A 22536-nucleotide genomic window follows, 5' to 3' on the forward strand; every position below is an offset into this window, starting at 1 on the left:
TTGGTGATGAAGAGAATTGAAGGAGAATCAATTCTGCATAATTCTGTCTGGCGGACTGTCGGAGTCGACTCGAGCTACAGTCGAGTCGACTCGGGAACAGTCGAGTTGACCCGAGAGGAGAAAGGCCAGAAGACCGAGAAAACCATGTTTCTGTCTCGACTGTCAGAGTCGACTCGAGCTACAGTCGAGTCGACTCGAAGCATCGTCGAGTCGACTCGAGCTACAGTCAAGTCGACTCTAGATCGTGCCAGTTTTGTCCAGACATGCCAGAGTCGACTCGAACCACAGCCGAGTTGACTCGGGCTCGCGAAAAAATCATACGGACGATTTTCTTTTGGTGTTTTTGGTGGCGTTTCGATGGCTATGATCATCTGAAGGTCTTGAGACTATATATAGGACTCATGAGAGCCCTAAGAGGAGAGATATTCAAGGATAATTTTTGAGAGAGACTCTTGTTTTGTGCGGCTAGGGTTCTAGAGAAGAAGAGGATTGGGATCCTACTTCTTGTGCAAAGGGAATTCCGTGTGAATCTCTTGTAGAGTGATCGCGTGTGATCGTTCGGGTGTGTGCTATCTCTGTAATCTGTTCATCCTAATTGAGATTTGGAGCGGTGGAGGACGTAGGCTACTTGTAGCCGAACCTCGTTACATCTTTGTGTTTGCTTTGCTATTTTCTTCCTATTTCTTCTTCTTTTGGTTTGATAATCCGCTGCGGTGCTCAAGTGTTTTACCCTATTGATACCACGGGGTAATCTTTTGCCCTTCGTAGCGGAAGCGAAGCGGTGATCCTTGAGTCCGGTGTCGAGGGAGCGAGAGAGTGCTTATCCGTTTGCTTCTCTCTTTGCTTGTCCGACGTTGGTGGTTGTACCGGTGTGAGTGGGTTCCGGTGCGGGTCGCTGCCAACACAATCTACGATGTATCAAGAGTCAACGGCATCATCATCTCTACGAGTAGATGAAGTATCAGCAACCTACAAGAAAAAAAATACTTTAGAAACTAAAAATACGAAAGTCATCACACTCATACAAGAATACATTATAATTATATAAAATATTCAAATATATTTAGTTATGTACCGGAGGAGCAAATCTCTGCAAAAAAGATGAAATATGGTCAAGCTGATCCTGCAAAGATTGTATCTTCAACTCTTGGCTCTGCTTCAACTCCGCCATATCAGTCATATGACTCTGCCTCATCTCCTCTATCCTTGTCTCATATGACTGCTTTATCTGTGCCATCTCTGTCTTCAAACTACAAACCTCTGCAGTGCTAGTACCTTGTCTGGCATCTTGGGTATATCGGCTCACTGCAGACAGCTGAGTGGGGGTAACTCCGATACCGTAACCCCTCACGCGACCATAACGTTCTGGGCCCATCAATTCTGCATAGACCTGAGCCTCGACGCGACTGGCCGCGTCGGATGATGATGACTCCCCGACGCGCTTTGAAATTAGATTTGTAGCTCTTTTCTATATCTCTCTCAAAAAAATAAACAGTCACATTAATAATTTAAAAGAAGTAAAATTAATAAAAAAATTATGATCAAATAAAAAATGAATACATACAACTATATCTCTCGACTCGTCCCGGACAAAGCTGCCATCTCAGTGAGTGTGAGTCATCTTATAAAACTCTACCTCACCAGGCTCCCTTCCATGCTCTACTATCTACACATACGGAAAGTATATTGCCAAACTATATATCATGATACGTGCTATATGTTAGTAGAGTTTCCAATAGTTTCAAAAGAACTTACGAATTCATTTCTACGTCTCGCATAACTCTTCGAGCCTGAAGTATGAGGAACTGCTTGAGATGCTCGTACAGCTCTACCAATATTAGAATATGTCTGCCAAAATAAAAGCACACAGTATAATATTATTCAATGTATATATTTGCAATCTATATTAATAATAAAGATAATATAAGATATTGAAACAATATACGTGACCTGTCCTCTTTCAGAAAACCAGTAGTGAACAAGCTCCCTCCACTGCTGAGGGTATACATCAGGAGGAGTCACACGAGCAACCTCCTCCTCTGTCATACCCTCGCGCTTGAAGTCCGTCTTCAATTTTGCTTTATATTCTTTCCATTTGCGGTTGAGGGACTTTAGCACCCAATCATGGCTCTCTGGAGGGAGTACAAACTTACCCTACAATAAGGTACAGAATGTTATAATAATATTAAACCTCTAAAATAAAATTATGGTACTAAGCAAATTAACATACAGAAGGTGTCGAATTAAAAAGAATAAATTCAATTCATTACCTGTATAAGTCTAAGAAGCTCAACCTTATACGAAGGAAGCATGTCATTCCACTTCGTATAGTTGAGCGGACACAGCTGACCCTTGCGTGCAACCGATCCTAAAAAGCTTGATAGAAGACTTCCAGCTCTATTGATGGGCTGCCCCAATTCGTTGCATCGGATGATGATCTTCTCACCCGGAGGAAGCTTCCACACATCCTTTGCTTGAGTGGGTCCCCGTCTCGTCCTCACTGTCCCTTGTCCATCTATTCAAATTAAATAAAATGTCTTAAAAAGTTGAAGACAAATATGAACATAAAATATGAACTTTAAATCGAATTACCCTGGATCCGGAGCTCATCCTCTGGACAATCAGCAGGAGGCTCGCGCTGAGATCCTGACTCGTGCTGCTGGTGCTCATATGGCTGCTGGGACTGCTCAGAAGTAGATCCCACCTGAGAATGCTGGAACTCCACATCTCTAAATCGCCTCCCTCGGGGCATATTGTTACCTGGTATGTACAAAAAAGAATCAATATTTGGTTAAATGATAAATTTATACTAAATAAAGGGCTAATAAAAGAGAATATAATAACTCATTCAACGTATGCTTCATAAATTTTACTTACTATTATGAAACTACATTCTCATTCAACATCCATCCTAATCAAACTCATTGGCGCATTTACTTCATCAGTTGGCACAATATTATAAGGCATACACTGAGTATAAGTATCATCGTCCTCCTCTTCCAACCTTTTTCCCATATCATACAAGTCCCTAGGTTTCGTCTTAATAACGAGAGACCAATTTTTATCTTTTGAGTCTTGCACAAAAAATACTTGTCGAGCTTGAGATGAAAAAATAAATGGATCATCTTTCAATAACACACCAGTATGTATCAACCTTGAAAAATTTACAAGTGCGAATCCATTTATGTCTTGCCTCAAACCTCTAGGTGAGTTTATATCCACCCAATCACATCGAAATAATACTACCTTAAACTTTCCATAATAATCCAGTTCATAAATATCTGTTAGAGCACCATAATAATTTTTTCCATCCGCCTCAACCATAACCCCACTATTTTGGATTTTTCTGAATTTCTCACGCTCTTTAGTATGAAATTTAAAACCATTTTTATTGAACCCGCCATATCTGTTGACAATATTATTCGGACCTCGAGCAATGACTATTAACTCCTCGGAACAATTCCTCTCCATCATCATTGGTACCTAAAAAGAATTATAGAAGTAATGATTAATTTCTCTCTATAAAAATTAAAAAAAACTTAATATGTTAGACATCTAACCTGTTTGAAAAGCCATTCTGGAAATAACTCAACCAACCATCGTTGCTCAATCCTTGGTGTAGGACGAATGTTATGGTTGAGACTTCGCTGAGCCATTAAAAATTCTCTGCACGATCAGAAAATCTTTAATTAAGTATCAATATTACATTCTCCTGACATGACAGTAAATTTAGATTTTCATTAACCGTACTAACCTGCGAGACGCGGATATTATATCACTATGAAGTAAGACATAGCGATGTGCCTGTGCCAACGATTTCTGGTCAAGAACAACACTTTCAACTTTTTCCAAAACTCTTCCACCAGATGAGAACTTGTAAACATCAGCATTCTCTATGAAATCACAATTTCTTTGAGGTCGATTGAAAACCGTTTCAACACCTTCAAGATATCTCGAACAAAATGTCAAACACTCCTCAGCAATATATCCTTCAGCAATCGATCCCTCGGGATAGGCTCGATTGCGTACATAATCTTTTAAGTGCATAAGAAACCTTCAACAATAAATTTTTAAAATAAATATCAAAATCAAACTGATTATTAAATTTGGTTATTAGAGTTTAGAAAAATCACCTCTTAATAGGATACATCCATCGGTAGTGAACCGGTCCACCAAGTTTAGCCTCTGCCGCTAAGTGAATGAGTAGATGAACCATAATAGTAAAAAACCCGGAGGGAAGATCTTTTCCATATGGCATAGTGTAAGTGTAACATTAGACTCCAATGGATCAAGCTCCTTAGGATCAAGAACTTTAGAACATAATGCCTTAAAGAATGATGACAATTGAGAAACAATTGCGAAAATTTGTTTCGGTGTTGACGATCTTAAAGCCAATGGAAAGATATCTTGCATCAAAATGTGACAGTCGTGACTTTTAAGATTTGAAAGTTTACGCTCTTTGAGATTTACACATTATGAAATATTCGATGAGTACCCATCAGGAACCTTCATATTTTTCAGAACTGTTAGAAAAAGATCTTTCTCTTGAGTAGACATTGTATAACATGCAGGAGGTGTATAAAATTTATCATTGGCAAGCTCTGTCGGATGAAGCTCTTGTCTTATGCCCATATCTTTCAAATCAAGACGCGCTTTCAAGTTATCTTTGGTCTTTCCATCAAGATTTAACAATGTTCCAATCAGGTTATCACAAATGTTCTTCTCTATATGCATCACATCAAGGTTATGTCGAAGAAGATTATACTCCCAATAAGGTAAATCAAAGAAAATGCTCTTTTTTTTCCATAGTTGTTTCTGTGTAGATGCTGCCATTGTTTCCTGATCATATACGTTGTCTTCATTCTCAAAAAAGTTGTCAGCATCCTCTTCAACCTCTGCTATTAATCCTTCATTCATTGTGCTGCCAACATGCTCCCTTTCCCTCTTCTTTGAACATTTGGAGACCTTACCCGGTATATAATTGGTGCCATGCATTTGTCTAAGGACTTCAGTTCCAGTTGGTGGAATAGGGGCAGATCGCAACTCTATGGTACCATCAAATAAGTCTTTCTGAAATCGAAATGGATGGTTTGCTTCTAACCACCGACGATGGCCCATATAACAGAACTTTCCTCCATGTTTTAACCAATATGAATGGGTTGAATCTCCACAAGAAGGACATGCAATACGCCCCTTAGTGCTCCAACCAGATAAATTAGCATATGCAGGAAAATCATTGATAGTCCACATAAGAGCTGCACGCAATTTGAAATTTTGGCCAGCGGAAGCATCAAATGCATCAATACCCTCCCATATTTGTTTCAATTCCTCTATTAGAGGCTGTAGAAAAACATCAATATCATTACCTGGGCCCTTGTCACCTGGAATAACCATTGACAGAATTACTGAAGACTGTTTCATACACATCCATGGTGGCAAATTATATGGAATTAAAACAACCGGCCAAGTGCTGTATGTTGAGTTCATCGTTCGGAATGGATTAAATCCATCAGTAGCTAAACCTAGCCTAACACTGCGAATATCAGAAGCAAATTCGAGATGCCTATCATCAAATGCTTTCCATGCAAGACTATCCGCTGGGTGTCGTAACATTCCATCCTTTATACGACCTTCGTCATGCCATCTCATCGAGGAAGCTGTCTTCGATGATGCAAACATCCTTTTTAATCTTGGTATAAGAGGAAAATACCTCAAAATTTTAGCCGGTTTTTTCTTAGTCAGTGCAGCATCCACTTCAGTCAATGAATCATTCTCATCTTCTTTAGGTTTTACCCATCGTGAAGTTCCACATATTCGGCATGACTCTTGGTTGCTATTTTCACCACGATATAAAATGCAGTCATTCGGACAACTATGTATCTTCTCGTATCCAAGGTCCAACTCTTTTATTAGTTTTTTGGCTTCATATGAAGATGATGGCAAAGTAACACCTTCCGGAAATGCATCCTTTAATAATTGAAGAAGCATGGTAAAAGACTTGCTGGACCACCCATTCAAATATTTCAAATGTAATAAATGCAGAAGAAAAGAAATCTTCGTAAAATTCTTACAACCCGGATACAGTTCTTGATCACAATCTTTCACCAAGTTATCATAATGAGCTGTGTCATCAACATGTATAGATTCCTCAACATGCATGGACTGATCAATAACTGCACGCTCATTTTCTCCTACAGTTCTGATATTATGTCCAAGAGCATCTCTAAGTAGGCCCCTTATATCATCTTCTTCTATAGAATTTTGTTCCGTGTCACTACATCCAAAATTGAAGGTGTCTTCTAGATAGGGTTGGTTACATGAAGGTATGAACTCTCCATGGAGTACCCATTCAGTATAACCCTTTAGAAAACCATTCCATACCAAATGTTCTTCAACAATTTTTGGATCAAGAGCAGAACCGTTTACACATTTTTGACATGGACATAAAATTTTTCCGTTCATATTAGATTTCTCAAAAGCAAATTTAACGAAATTCTGAACTCCATTCAAATATTCGGCACTGGATCTCAACTTATTTATCCAACTTTTGTCCATTCTATTAGAATACCGATTGAACTGCAGTTCATATGAAAAAGATAAACAAAATTAGAAGGATGGACTACATATAAATTGCATGAAGAAAAGCTTATCTAGAAGGTAGGTGCAGTTGAATTAGTTGGAGAAGTAAAGCTTATCTAGTTAAGATGTATGTCAAATATATTAATTAGTTTGAGCAGGACTTTCCAACTACTGCTAAATATATTAATGCAAGTGGTAGTAAAGCTTATCCGGTCAAGACTTCAAGCTGCTGGCTTATGACCATTACACATTTACCAAATTTGGCTTCTCTTCTCTGAGTCTAAAAACTTTCCATAATCTCTCATCCATTAATAGCTATTTGTTTGACATAGAGGATACTACATGAAACAAACAATAGGACTTCCTACAATCCCTCACCAAAACTTCTTTTGAATCCTTGAACAGGGGATCCCTTTCTCATCCTGAGAAGCTGACTGGGGAGGAGTGCTCAAGTAGGCATTCTATCAGTTTCCATAAATAAAACACCACAGATAAATCCTATACATCAATTTCAGAACAATGACCACTGCAAGAGATTCCATTAAGAGGGAACCCGATACTTTCCCAATTAAAATCCTCAGAAAATTAGCTATGCTACTGGTTCCCATCCCAAGTCTAAAAGCGTTTTGGGCTTAGGCATGTTTCTATTTTGATTTTTATCCTATATATTTATTCTATTCCATTTTGGGTTTACAAAAAGTACAAGTATTCCCAGATGGGCCAAGTTGCCCTGTGCTTGTTATATTTGGGACACCGGTCTCACCTGAGGACATAGTTACATTTATGCTCCATTGGCTACCAAAATGCTTCAGTGAACTAATGCAGACAAGCCAAATATCAAGGCCTCTAGCATCATTCTTGAATGTGATGGCTTGAAAGCCAAGGGCTAGGAGAACAAAGACAATGTTGAGAAAGAAGAGGATAAGAGTGGCAAGCAAAACAGCCTCTTTGCCTTCCCCCCCTTGAAAAAACTCCAGGCCTTCTCCTTGTTGGCACCTCCAATCAGCTTGCAAACCTCCCTAACTTTGACTTCTCATAGAGCCATGTCTTTAAGCCACCATGGCAATCTTTGGCTTTTTGCTCACCATCCTAATGTCCTCATCAATTTCCTTGGCACCAGCTTCATTCTCCCAATCCCAACTTCCAAACCATTACATCAACAACAATGTCAAAGTCTCAATATCCAGCTCATTTGCAATGATTCGATTCCAAATTCTGGTGGCTAGTGGAGTGTAAATGTAACCTTGTTCTCTAGCATGACTTGTACCCTAAATATAAGGCACCTCGGCAAAACCAAGGTGCTCTACTCTCATTTTGCACAAACCTGAAATGGTTCTAGACTAAACATTGTACCATTAACAAAACAATAATGAACCTAAAAACTAAATGATCTTAGACTTGAGCTGGGAAATGATATCGTAGATAAACCACACCAGCTGACCCTAAATATATGACAAGCTTTTCTGAGAAATACAGTGGGATGGCTGGTTTGAATTCTGGAGCTCTATAAAAGAGCCCTTTGGAGATGGATGCAAATTGACTAAGCTAAGACTAACTGGCTATGACAAAATATTAAAAAAATAATATGCATATTGAGAAATTAAATTCTCATCATATAAAGAATACGTGATACAGAATATTCTCTTGCTCTCAATCTCTTCCTCACCATGCCTTGACACAATATTAAAATGGAATTGAAATAAAAATATGATACCGTGACAAAAATTATTTGAACTACATGAATGAACAACAGGGAACCCGATACTTTCCCGATTAAAATCCTCAGAAAAACCGAGAAACATCATTTGCCCAAGAAAGAAGTGCATACCTGAGATCAGAGAAGACAACGGCTCGCGAGCTTCAAACTCGGATCTCAACGCCGTTAATCTGTTCCAAAATCTTAACCCTTGTTCCCCAACAGCTCCGATGTGGTAATTAGCTTCGGAATCCAGCCACTGGTGACGCCTCTGGATCGATCTACTGTAACCCTGCGAAGATTGAAAGAAGGGAGGAAGAAGGGGTGAAGAATAAGAGGTGAGATTGGGTATGGGAATGCGGGGAGCAGCGAAGTGAGAGCAAACAATACCCTTACCGTGGCCCAAAAAACCCTAAAATTAAAGGCTGCTACCGTCCCAACTTGAAACCCTAGAGAGGAATCCCCTTTTCTTTTCTTTCTTTTCCATAATGGAATTTTTTTTCTGGATATGGTACGAAGAACCGAATCTAGGGGCGCTTCACCAGCTTCCCCTTTGTTTCCTCTCAAAGGCCCAAGGGGTGTTGGGGTCGGTCGTTCGGCAACACGGAAGCTTTGCAGAAGGAGGCGGAGAAGGAGGAGAACAAGCGAGAAGAAGGGAGCGGAGGGAGGAGGAGAAAAATACCTCGGTTGGGGTCGGTCGGTCGGCGCCGGAGAGGAGGGAGGAGGAGAAGGGGTTGGAGTCGGACGGCCGGCACCGGAGAGGAGCAAGACGGAAGTGATGATAGCGCCGGAGAGGAGCAACACGGAAGCTCGAGCAGCGCCGGAGAGGAGCAACACGGAAGCTCGAGCAGCGCCGGAGAGGAGAAATAAGGGCTCGATCGGGGTCGGTCGCTGGGTTAGGATGGTGTGCTCGCATTCGACGACGCTTATAAGCGTTGTTGTAGGTCTGGAAGAACAATGACGCGTAATAGCGTCGCCCTATAACCAATTCCCACGCTTACGAGCGTCAGTTGGAAATATGGACTATGACGACGCTTAAAAGCGTCGTTTATTCCTTTAAATTGCCGACGCTTATAATAAGCGTCGGCAAAAGTATAAGAGGAGGCCAAATTTGCCGACGCTTTTCCATAGCGTCGGCATTGAAGAGTCGGCTTTGCTTCTTTCTTTTGTAGTGAGGGTTTGCAACACGTGCTAGCATGTTCATCTTGCAAACATGATCTAATCCAATTAGACCCTTGATCAATTTTCTTGTGTGTGACCCATTGGGTTCCTTATCTTAGCCAGCAGTAGGTGCAGGTGCAAGTTGACCTAACCTGATTAGAATACCTCTAATCCAATTTAGGTTCAATTTAGTGCTAAACCTGACTTAGCAATCAGAACCTTTCTGATGCTTTGATCTAATCAAACTCTTTGATCCGATCAACCCACAAGATATGATTGACGTCTAGCAACGTATCATGTCTACCCGGAAGATGAGGAATGTATTGGACAAATCCAAACATACCCTTCAGTGGAAGGTTACTGTGCAATTCAATCCCTCAGTCATACTACATCCTAAATAAGTGCTCGAGTATGGATCAATATCAAACTCAATCACTTATTCATGTCTCTCTCAATCTTTTATATGATAATTCAAACAATGAAACATTAGAAACTCTTTCTAATATTCATTTTGCTTTGATCAAAGGCTTCTTGAATCATCATAAGATTAGAGTAAGTAGGATGTTACCTTCTCTTACTAGAAGTGACTGATTTCTTGTTGACCTACTCACAACCTTCGTAAAAAATCCACCATATCCAGAATACCCCGTACACAACGCAATGTCGTGAATGAGGGTAAACCAAAACATAGCTTCAAGTGCACAAGGTACCATGGTGATCTCAGGTCTAAGGATCACTTGCACAACTCCCACTATGAGAACCATCTTTTGATAATTAAGTAAGCATCCATAAGATGTTCTCATGGCTGGTCATTTCAGTGAACTCATTCCTCTAATGAGCACCCACATCTTTGTATTAGTGTCTCACACAAGTGATTGTGAGATCAATCACCCTCTACATTGAGCATACATAAGCTGTGCCAGTCTTTTGGGTAATATTGATCCCCGATTCAATATACCAATTTGATTGGAAATATTCTAAATTAGGATTTTAGGATTTTAGGTCTCACTGGTATGATCTCATCATAACCCTAAAACCAATGTCCTAATTTATGGGGTTCATCATCCAATAATAAATAGATAAGCAGCAAATGATGAAACACAATGCCTTTATTGATATATATCGAGTGTCAAAGTACATGATTTGGAGGATTACAAAGAGAAACCCATCAAATGATTGGCTTATAGGGCATCTACTCTTTCACAGGTTGCCCAACTATCTCGTGCATCATTGGCAATTTTAAGATTGAGCGAGCATTGCTAGACTTGGGAGCGAGTGTGAACTTGTTGCCATATACGGTATATGAGCAACTCGGTTTGGGTGAGTTGAAGCCAACAACTGTCACCTTACAATTAGCTGATAGGTCAGTGAAGGTTCCTAGAGGGATTAACGAAGATGTGTTGGTCTAAGTAGACAAGTTCTATTTTTCTGTTGACTTTATCGTACTGGACACACATCCGGCTTCCAATTCACCAACTCAGATTCCGGTCATCTTAGGACGTCCATTCCTTGCAACTTCTAATGCATTGATCAATTGTAGGAATGGTGTCATGAAGCTTTCTTTTGGCAATATGACCTTGGAACTGAACGTCTTTAGTATAGGTAAACAACCCAGTGATCATGAAGAAAGTAAAGAAGTTGAATGGGTTGAAACCATTATGGAAGAATATTTGTCAAAAGAAACATTTACTGAATCGGCCGACAATGGTTTAATAGATTGGTGTTCCGAACGTACTGCTGATGATGTGGTTCCACCTATTTTAGATAATTTGGATGTCATGATGGTCAATGGGTGGAGACCGAGAATAGAGGAATTCGAGTAGTTGCCCTCACAAGGGACAAAATTTGTACAATCTCGGAAACAAGCACCCATACTTGAGCTGAAACCCTTACCAAGGGAACTCAAGTATGCCTTTCTTGGACCTGATAACACTTTTTCCGTAATTATCTCGACTGAGCTCGACAATGATCAAGAAGGAAAATTACTTATGGTCCTAAAGAGTCATAAAGAAGCACTTGGATGGTCGATTGCAGACTTAAAGGGGATTAACCTTTTGATTTGCATGCATCGGATATATTTGGAGGATAATGCGAAAACCACAAGGCAAATGCAGCGTAGGCTGAATCCGACAATGAGAGATGTGGTTAAAACAGAAGTCCTTAAGTTGCTTGATGTGGTATTATTTATCCGATTTTCGACAGCAAGTGGGTGAGTCCTACTCAAGTTGTGCCCAAGAAAGCGGGTCTGATAGTAGTCAAAAATGACCAGGGTGAACTAGTCCCAACTCGTGTTCCGATGAGTTGGCGCATGTGTGTTGACTACCGAAAATTGAATTTGGTCACTAGGAAGGATCACTTTCCCCTATCCTTCCTAGACCAAGTTTTGGAAAGAGTTGCAGGACACGATTTTTATTGTTTTCTCGATGGCTATTCCGGATACTACCAAATCGAGATTTCGCCAGAAGATCAAGAGAAGACTACCTTCAATTGTCCTTTTGGCACATTCACTTTCCGTCGGATGCCATTCGGGTTGTGTAATGCACCTGCAACATTCCAAAGGTGTATGCTCAGCATTTTTGAAGAAATGAACGAGAAATTTTTAGAAGTGTTTATGGATGATTTCTCTATTTTTGGTGATTCTTTTGATGATTGTTTATTACATTTACAAGCAGTCTTAGCTCGATGCATGGAAAAGAATCTAATACTGAATTGGGAGAAATGCCACTTCATGGTGCCAAAGGGAATTGTCCTAGGACATATTGTTTCATTGAAGGGCATGGAAGTTGATAGAGCTAAGATTGATTTAATCGCCAAGCTACCTGCACCCAAGACAGTTAGAGATGTTAGATCATTTTTGGATCACGCAGGATTTTATGGAAGGTTCATCAAGGACTTTAGTGTCATAGCTCGACCATTATGTAACCTCCTATCCCTTGATACACCGTTCAATTGGACTGAAACAGGTCAAGAGGCATTCGAAAAATTGAAGGCTATGCTTAGCACTACACCCATCGTGCGACCACCTGATTGGTCATTACCTTTTGAGATCATGTGCGATGCTAGCGACTATGCGATAGGAGCTGTCCTAGGACAACGCAAGGATAATAAGCCATATGTCATTTACTATGCAAGCAAAATCTTGAACGATGCTCAAATGAATTACACCACCACCGAGAAGAAATTGCTTGCAGTAGTATTTGCATTAGACAAATTTCACTCTTATATCCTTGGTGCTCCTATTGTTATTGTTGGACATACTCGGCCGCTGTGCGGGCCATACCCGCGGGGTTCCTGAGCAGCACAGGGAGGGTCACTGTTAGCATGTCCTGCCGCCTGCCAACGGCGATGGCCTGGTTAGTAGGTGGGTCATACCGAGGGTCCCTGAACCCATGGCGAGGCCAGGTCGGAGTCCGGGGTTGGGCAAGGCCTTGGTCGGAGTCGACTCGTGGCGCTGCCTTTGGTGGGGTTTAAGAAAATAGAGTTGCACCTTCACTAACACCGGTCGGTTTTGGTGTAATGGTAGCGCTTGATCCTGACAATATTTTCTTAATTTAATACTGAGTTTCGATACAAAATAAAGGATATTTTAACAAGTATTAGGACATTATGTATCAAAGTTAGGCAAGTAGAAAGATAGATCAAGATCAATTCATTTTGCCTAAATAGAAATATCCTTCTCTTCTTCTTTTTGTAAATCTATTTAACTTTCAAAGCTAATCGTGAATGATAAAATTGAAATTTCTTTTTAATATTACTTAAAAAAAACTTTATGTAGTATTTTAAACATTCAAGCATTGGAACACAAGTTAGTTTGAGGCAAGGGTGAAGCAAGGACTTGTGAGCAAAGTTAAGACATATTCCAAGTTAAGACATATTTCAATCAACTTATCCAAGCATGGTGCATTACAAAATATTGAGAACCCATAATTCAAAACATCATGCCACATGCAAAATATACTATGTGTTAAGTCATGCATTAAGAACAAGCATGTCAAGAATCAAAATCAATTCTTTTCGAATTAACTCCCCCTATTTAAATATAATCTTCCACTAATTTCATCCTTAAGGTGTGTTTCCAAGTGATTAATACTTGACTTGATTCTTCTTATATACTTTCATTTACTTTGTCATTCATTTCCTCCTTTTTTTTTGAATTTCTTTTCTTAACCAATTAACGAACATTTTGATATTGTTTTTTTTGTTTTTACTTTCTTATGCTCTATACTCTATTTGCTCCCTATCCGGTGGAGTTGGAAGGGGCACGAGGTACTACCACTAGCCTTCCTCTTGTGCCGTCCCTAATATACCCTACACCGAATAGTTGGGTCAAATAGTGCCGGGTACTACCACTAGCCTCCCCATTGGCACCATCCCTATGATGAGCAATATAGAAAATTTAAAAGGTTCACTTCAAACTCTCCTTATTTAAGTGTAATTAATTACGGATTTTATCCCTTCCAAATGTACCGAATATATTATGCTTGTTTTGCTTTTCCTTAAGATTGGAGTATTTGCCTTTGCTTAGATTTTACATCTCTTGAATAATTTCCATTTTTTTTTCTTTATCTCTCTCTCTTTTTGTTATTCTCAAGTAATTTACATGAAAGAGCAGAATAAAGAAATAATCTTATGTATATCATGCAAACAACATTTTCATTGTGCTCAAGGATTCATAATTTCTCACAAGTTATTTTAAATCAAAATTTTAAGCATAAACTTGTGTATTTCATGGTTATGACATAGGCAAAGATATATTTTAGTTTGGGCAAACCATGAAACAATTTCTAAAAGTATAAGTCAATCAATATATATATATAGACATGATATCAAAAATTAATAATTAAAGATCTTAATCATGCCATAATAAGATTTAAGTTATTGACTTTGCTCAATTAATTTATGAGAGAGGTATCTAGAATTACCAATTCATTCTACATTCTTCAGTCAAATACCTACTAGATTTTTTATGTATGAACTTTTGGCTGATGAAGGTCCTCTCTCTTGTTTGCATGTGAATGTTTATTGTATCTTACATGGAGATATCCTTCAAGTAGAAATCTCTCATTTTTTGCTCAAGGATCCTGCATTATTAACAAACTCCTTTTCTTTCTTGAAAGAAAGTCATTAGTTTCTTCAAGATACAAAACATTCATATAGCATATTTCTTAACTGGGTGACTCAATCATAAGATATGACAACAATTGAATGTTGAGTCACTTTACTCAAGAGATTGCCTAAATATAAGCAAACACATGTCACTTGAACTTAAGAGATAGTTTCATTAACCAAGAAGGTTCAAGGACAAGCATGTGAAGCAATAGGAAGATTTATCAAGGTCAAATCAATTTTTTATTTTCAGAATCAATTTTGGCTTAGATTCTATTTGCTTAAGATAATTATCAATAAGACATGTTAGCTAAGTTTTAATCAATTTATCTTAAACAGTTGTTTCTATCAAAATTCAGATTATGAATCATTAGAGTTAGATTGAAGTCTTGCACAAGGGCACATAATGAGCATATAATCTGGTCTAGTAGCTGTATGATAAAATAATTATTCTATCATGCTTCAATACAGCTTTAAAACAATAGATCTACTTTGCTCATCCTTTTCAAATTCTACAAGATGGGGTCATAGACATACCTTCTTCATGCCAATCTTCTATAAGAGTTTTCTTGTGGACTAACTTTGGTCAATGAAGATCCCCTTTCTTGTTTGGCTTAATTTGGAGTTCGAGAGAAAATGTTAATTCTTTCATCATACATATTTCAAACTCACCTTGCATGAGCTTAGTAAAATCTTCATATAAATCTCCATTAGTAGAACCAAAAATGATGCCATCAATGTGTGCTTTGAGCAAGCAAGATATCATAGATTCATCTTTTTAATGTATAGATTTATCATTATTACTTTTTATCAAAAAGTTACTCAAGCTTTTATATATCATGCTTTTGATGCTTGTTCCAAATCACATATTGCTTTATGATATATGTAATGAGTATTTTTAAATAAGGTGGTTATTTTACATAAATCTTTTCTAATGAAATAACCACATAGGAGTGCATTCTACACATTCATTTGACAGAATTAAAGTTCATAAAGCAAGCAAATGATAATGGTGATCTTTACTTCTAATCATGCAAGAATCTTATCAAGATCTATTTCATATTTTCTTGATTCAGTCTTTTAGTAGTCATCAATTTTTCTTCATTAAGTGCATTTCTAAAAAATCCAATTTGGTTCTAATTATTAACAATTTTTTTTTTTTTTTAGATTGTTATATGTAAAAGATTAACCATATACATATATAATTTGATTTTAGTATTTTGATAATAAATCATTAGTCTCATAAAGAATAAAATGAATTGATACTTCTACAACTAGAATCTTTTCATGAATGTTCTATATGCATTGCTTGATGAATGATATCCAAGGATAGAGATATCTTTATCAGATTTGGCATTATTTTCACAAGAACATATCAAGCATAACGTGTATGGCTGAAAAATATGAAAGATATGTAATGGTTCATTTTCCATTTTTCAGAAGATCAAAAGGAGTTTTCATCAAAAATAGATCTAATAGAAATCATATGTATGACAAGTAGTGATGATAGCTTTTAAAAATCATTTAAGTAGATGACTATCATACACAATTGTCTTTTTCATTTCTTCAAGAATTCTATTAACCCTATTCTACTTAAGGTGTCCTTGGTGCTGAAATAATTAATTTCTGTATAAACTTTATCAGAATTTTGGTTTTCAACACTGTGCCATGATACTCTTTATCTTCACAGTTTGGAAACCTTTATCATTCGAAACTCTTTCACAAGATTTAGCAAATACAGAAAATATTTCAATTTTATTTGCCAAGAACAAATCCAATGTAAGCTTTTTGAAAACTTAGTGATGGAAACAACATCTTTAGATTTGGAAATTGATTTTTGTTTGTTTCCTTAGTTAGCATGCATAGCAAACTTTGACCTTTCAGAAGATAATCTAAGTAAGCCAATGGCAAGGTCTTTTGAGATTAAGTACATACTACCATGAGTTGATTTTATATGCCAAAGACGGTTTCTTTAATCTTGGTATTCATAGTGCATATATATTCAAAAGCACACCAAGTACACATTATCATATCTATGATTAATAAACAATAATGCCATGGATAAAAACTCTCAATCAAGTATATAGAGAATTCATAGAGTTATTCTTAATAAATTGATTAATCATTTTGCAACTTATCCAATAGTGAGTAAAGTATACTATAAAATGAAGTGATTTGAGTGTATTTCCAAAAGTATTTTCTATATCACAAAATTGATCAATACTTGCAATTCATATTTTAATCAAATACTAAAGCAAAAATAATGATGAGATGCAAGGATTACTGATTTCATTATTTTTTAATTACTTTTCATAAGTATATTTTAAGTTTCATTTTTTTGACGTGTGTCTAGAACACCCATTTGTATGAAAGTTCTATTTATTTCATGGGTATCTTGGCACACCTACATCTACATCCTCATATTTTCATTTTGGGTACCCAAGCTTGCTTGGGTCCTTGAGAGTTAGGACATATGGTTCCTTTTGGAATCCAAATTTGTTTAATTGTAATAACTTTACCACTTGATTTAATTATGTTAGAACGATAGGTAAAGTTGTTATGCCCATTCTTTTCATGTTTGAAATAAGTTATCTTATTTAATGGTTTGCTTGGTGAATTGATAACCTTTTTCTCTAGAGATTTATTGTTAAGTAAAGGAGTCAAGCCAAGTTTTGATTTATCATAAGCAACATATTGGCTTTCAAACATCATTTTTAATCTTTCTGAACTTACAGTGAATTTGTTAATAAAAGATTTTAATTGGTTAATTTCTTTACTTAAGTTTTGATTTTCTTTAATTAAACTCTGATTTTTTTGAATCAATTGTTCTAAATTTAACCTTAAACTTTCATTTTCAGAATTTAGTTTATCTTGTATTTCATCACTAGAATTTCTTTCTTTTGAAATTTTCAGATTTAGTTTCTTAAGATTTTTATTCTTTATAGCTAATTTTCTACATTCACCATACAACTCATGAAAAGCACTTAATAATTCATCATAAGGGAATTCTTCTTGAGAATCATTTGATATAAAAGTAGATTCAGATTTTACCTTATCTGCTTGTGCCATAAAGCACAAGTTAGTTACCTCTTGTAGTTTTTTGGAGCTGAACTGCCTCGAAGTTGACTCGGATCGTTTTGGAGTCGACTCGGCTGACTTGGGAGTCGACTCTAGAGCGCTTGGAGTCGACTCGGTTGCAGGGTCTGAAATACATCGTTCTGTCTTTCTTCTGTTACCCTTAGGAGTCGACTCGGAAACGTCGGGAGTCGACTCAGCAACCATCGGAGTCGACTCGAACCTTTCTGGAGTCGACTTGCTGACAGGGTCTGAAAATCTGAGTCTCTGCCTTTCAGACTGTTTTCCTCTAGGAGTCGACTCGGACAAACTGGGAGTCGACTCGACTGAGGTGGGAGATTCAACACCTTTTTCTGCAGTCTCATTGTTAGTATGTAATTGAAGCACATGTGAGCTAATCTGAGATTCATCATAAATATTTTCTAAAGTATCCCAGATCTCCTTAGCAGATAAGCATGCAGAAATCTTATGAAATATAGTTTTATGGATAGCACAATATAGTATGTTCATAGCATTATCATTCAATTGTGCTAAGCCTTTTTCATTAACAGTTTGAGAGTGTGTGTGAAGGTCATTTATTATGATATTCCATAAATAATAGTTTTGTGATTGAATAAAAATACGCATGCGTGCTTTCCAATATGTGTAATCTATGCCATTAAATAGTGGAGGTCTATCAATTAATTGTCCCTCTTCTAGAAAACTATCTATTTGAGTTGTCATGATCTTTGGCTCTTGATCGTGAGATCAACAATTAACTTTAGAGCACCTGCACTATTTAATGGCATAGATTATACATATTGGAAAGCACGCATGCGCATTTTTATTCAATACTGAGTTTCGATACAAAATCATTAAATATACATAAGCCAAACAATTGATTGCATGATATGAAGGCTTATATAATTCCAAATGAAAGGGGGAGCTTTAACTCCAAAATTTATTGTTTCACACCTTTCAAGTATGGATAAATTAAATAACTAGACATTTGAATTCATGTTCAAATTTTACTATAATTTTCCTTGTTTGTTGAGCAATTCACTTTACATATACTCAATGTTTTGTCATCATCAAAAAGGGGGAGATTGTGGAGTGATTGATTGTAACCCTATTTGATTTTGATGAGCTCAAAGCATTTGAGTATATCTTATGCTTACTAATGAATTCAATCTAGTGTTTCAGTGAAAATCTTGTAAATTTATGGTTAAGAGTCTCTAGATTTGGTTCAAGACAATTTGGATAAGTTAAGAAATCTATATGAACCAAAGTCTGAGACTCAAGTCGACTTCTGGAAAGTACGAGTTGACTCCAAGCGTATCAGAAGCATTGGCACAGGCTCGAGTCGACTCCGGAACATTACGAGTCGACTCCGACTAAGAACAGACAGACAAACAGAAAGACCCAACTTAGAACCTGTCAGCGAGTCGACTCCTGAAGTGCGCGAGTCGACTCCGATGCTTGCCGAGTCGACTCCAGGGTAGTATGAGTCGACTCCAGGGAGTTACAGACAAAAAGTCAGAGAGCAGTTTTCGGACCCTGAGAGCCGAGTCGACTCCTGAGGAACGCGAGTCGACTCCGATGGTTGGCAGGTCGACTCCAAAGAAAGTGAGAGTCAACTCTCAGTGTAATACAAGGCAAAAGTCAGAGAGCAACTTTCGGACACTAAGGGCCGAGTCGACTCCCGCAAAGGCCGAGTCGACTCCGAGACAGCGCGACCTCAAAAAGACAGAAGACAGTATTTGTGTCTCTGAGACGCGAGTCGACTCCAAGAAAGTTCGAGTCGACTCCAAGGCAGCGCGACTCCAAAAAGACAGAAGACTGTTTTTCGAATACTAAGAGCCGAGTCGACTCCGGAACAGTTCGAGTCGACTCCAAGACTGGACGAGCCAAAAGACAGAAGATAGGGAGTTCGGGCTCTAAGCGCCGAGTCGACTCCCAGAATTCACGAGTCGACTCGAGTAAGCCAAGTTGAAGAATACATCCATGGATTCCTTGGCATGAGCCGACTCCAAAAATGCCAAGTCAGCTCCAGACTTTGGGGAGTCGACTCCGGGTTAAGTCGAGTCGACTCCCAGTCGAGAAGACCACTTTAATTCAAATTTGGAACAGTTGCCGAGCCGACTCGAGAAAAGCATGAGTCGACTCCTGCTACAGCCGAGTCGACTCCAGATCGTGCGAGTCGACTCCGATCCCAACGGACACATTGTCAGGATGTGCAGAATGTGCAGAACGGCTAGAAAAGTGTGTCTAACGGCTAGTTTCCGTGGGAAATGGCTTAAATAGCCACAGAGGACTGTAACAAGGTAAGAACGAGAGACTCCATTCAAAGCTAAAGTGATTTTCACCTACCAAAGCCTCTCTAGAGTAAATACAAGAGAAAGAAGGAAGAAGTGCATTGAAGTCCATACTCCCAACGTCTTCTTCGCATTCAAGGCTCCTCATCTGACAGCAAATCTTCTTCCCACTCACGAGGAGATTGCAGAGTTTGAGAAGCCTCCCTCCTCAAATCTAAAAATCTAGCCGTTAGAGACAAAAATAGAGCCGTTGGAATCAAGAAAAAACTAGCCGTTATGCCTCCCAGCGTGCTGGAGTCGACTCGGCTGAAGTAGGAGTCGACTCGGCTGAAAATCAACTCTCTATTTTTGGCTGTTTGCAGTCCTGGAGTCGACCTGCAGTCTCGGAGTCGATCTAGGAGTCGACTCGAGCAGGAGTCGACCGGGAGTCAACTCGAGCACTGTAGCACTGAAAATCAACTCTCTATTTTTTGTCTGTTTTCAGTCGGAGTCGACTCGAGCACTGTTCCTTGAAACTCCAGAGTGCCAGAGTCGACTCTGAACTTCCAGGAGTCGACTCGAGGACTATTCTTTTGAATCTTTCTTTGAATTTGCTCCTCCAACTTAAATCCTTTGAACTTGAAACTTGGGCCAATAAATTGTAGCTTTCTTCTAACTTTTCTTGAGAGCTTTTGAGGCCTTCTTGTATTTTTCCAACTTGCTATGTTCCTTGCAAAACAAATTGTTTTTCTTCTTGCAACACAAACATTAGTATTTATACTTCAAGGTTTTGTGATCATCAAAATCAATCTTTAAATCAATCTTTGGGTCATCAGTCTCCCCCTTTTTGATGATGACAAAACTTGGAGTATATGCAATATAAAATATATTGTGTTCTAGAAGTAGTGCATAGCTAAGTTGCATGAAGTAGAAAACATATATATTTAAAACATACTTCATGATAATGCTTTAGATTTAATCAGCTTAACACAATCAAAATATTTCAATTTAAGCTGATTTGTATTCAATTCAAAACATAAAGCATTATGAGCATATACTTAGATATTTCTCCCCCTTTTTGACAACATCAAAAAGGTTGCAAGATAATGAAACATTAAGCACAAAGATAAGAATACTCCAATATGTCTTTTTCTTTTTGTACTCTGATTTGTATGTCAAATTATTGCAAGATCAGAGCCAATTATAATGAGAACACATCGAATGTGGTTCCAAAGATAGTTTTCAAATCAAGTGTAGGTGGAAACTTTCTCAAGTTAATTCAAGAAGTACCAAGAATGATATTCAAAGAAAGCACGAATGAAAATCTAATCATTCTTTAATAATAAGTATGAAAGCTTGTTCATTTAAGATCTTTTGCCCAATATATTAAGTATTTTAGCAACATGAGAGCAATTGAACTAATTTTCTTTTTGGAGTATAATAGCAATATATTAAGTATGATTTCAAAGTTCTTTTATTCCTTTAAAAATAAGTACATTTTGATACATATAATAATGAATTGGCACAAAATTGAAGTTCTAAAGAGCAAGCCAATAAGAACTCATTAGTGAATTCCAAAATAGATTTTCTAAGAGATACTCAATGAAATTCAACATTATTCTCCCCCTTTTTCATTAAGCTAGAGACTCTTAAGATCAACTGTTTGAATTGCAATTTGGTTCATTTATGCATAAGATATATTAACCAAATAACAAGCCTCAAGGTGTATCATAAAGATTTGTATATTTAAATTTCAGATGATACTTATTGGAGAGTATTAGGATCACTTCTCATTCAGTGTTCTTTCTCTCTCCTTTAGTTATGGATTTATGCGATTAAGTTCCATATAATCTCTCCCTCTAAAATTTTCTTTCTCCCCCTTAATTATTCATTCCATTTAAGAGTTTAAAATTTGAAGATAGTGTCCAATAAAATTGTCAAACTCGAAAATATATGTTCAATATATTCTATTTCCATAAAGCTCAAATTTTGAGATAAAATAACCTTTACACAACTCATCTCAAGGTACAAGCTTATTATGTATTCATGAAGTCATGCAACACAATGAGGTTTATCAAAATCAATCCATAAAGCATTCAAAATATTCATCAGTTATCTTCACAGATCATGCGGCGCTAAAATATTTGTTGGATAAGAAAGAGGCCAAACTACGCTTAATACGATGGATACTTCTACTCCAAGAATTTGACATCACTATCAAAGATAAAAAGAAAGTAGAGAATGTGGTTGCTGACCATTTATCACGGCTAGTTGTTCATGATTTGGTGCCACAGTTGCCCATCAAGGACTCGTTCCCTGAAGAGCAATTGTTTGCACATTCTACTATGCCATGGTATGCTGATATTGTAAACTTTTTTGTCACGAACCGGATGCCGGAGCATTGGGGATCAAATGATAAGAATAATTTCTTGTGTGAAATAAGGAGCTATTATTATGATGCCCCTTATTTGTTCAAGTATTGCAATGATCAAATCTTTAGAAGATGCATTCCAGATCATGAGATGCAAAGTGTACTCTCTTTTTGTCATGCCAGTGCTTGCGGAGGTCACTTTGCATCTAAGAAAACGGCAGCTAAGGTGTTACAATGTGGTTTTTATTGGCCAACACTATTTAAAGATGCCCACG

General features: G+C 37.7%; 1 protein-coding gene and 1 pseudogene across 1 annotated transcript; both read right to left on the reverse strand.

The window, feature by feature from the left end:
- Positions 1-1469: 1469 nt before the first annotated feature.
- On the reverse strand, positions 1470-8738 carry LOC149753742 (uncharacterized). Its single transcript, XM_089930097.1, has 6 exons — positions 8408-8738; positions 2593-2760; positions 2271-2515; positions 1951-2154; positions 1756-1848; positions 1470-1666 (listed from the first exon to the last, which is right to left on the reverse strand). The coding sequence occupies exons 2-6, from the start codon at positions 2750-2752 to the stop codon at positions 1604-1606; spliced, it is 765 nt and encodes a 254-aa protein (XP_089786223.1). The 5' UTR covers positions 2753-2760; positions 8408-8738; the 3' UTR covers positions 1470-1603.
- Positions 2768-22536, reverse strand: part of LOC149753743 (uncharacterized) — a 37400-nt pseudogene continuing 17631 nt past the window's right edge.

This window comes from Phoenix dactylifera, chromosome 4 (assembly GCF_051530095.1).
Source record: "Phoenix dactylifera cultivar Ajwa chromosome 4, Ajwa_hap1_PhDact_Kaust_v1.1, whole genome shotgun sequence".
Classification (NCBI taxonomy): Eukaryota; Viridiplantae; Streptophyta; class Magnoliopsida; order Arecales; family Arecaceae; genus Phoenix; species Phoenix dactylifera.

Excerpts from the sequence above, each read along its gene's own strand:
- LOC149753742 (XM_089930097.1), bottom strand. The coding sequence starts at position 2,752 with ATGCCCCGAGGGAGGCGATTTAGAGATGTGGAGTTCCAGCATTCTCAG. Across the intron at positions 2,516-2,592 it reads GGATGAGCTCCGGATCCAGG|ATGGACAAGGGACAGTGAGG; the intron begins GTAATTCGATTT and ends TAATTTGAATAG. Across the intron at positions 2,155-2,270 it reads AGCTTCTTAGACTTATACAG|GGTAAGTTTGTACTCCCTCC; the intron begins GTAATGAATTGA and ends ACCTTATTGTAG.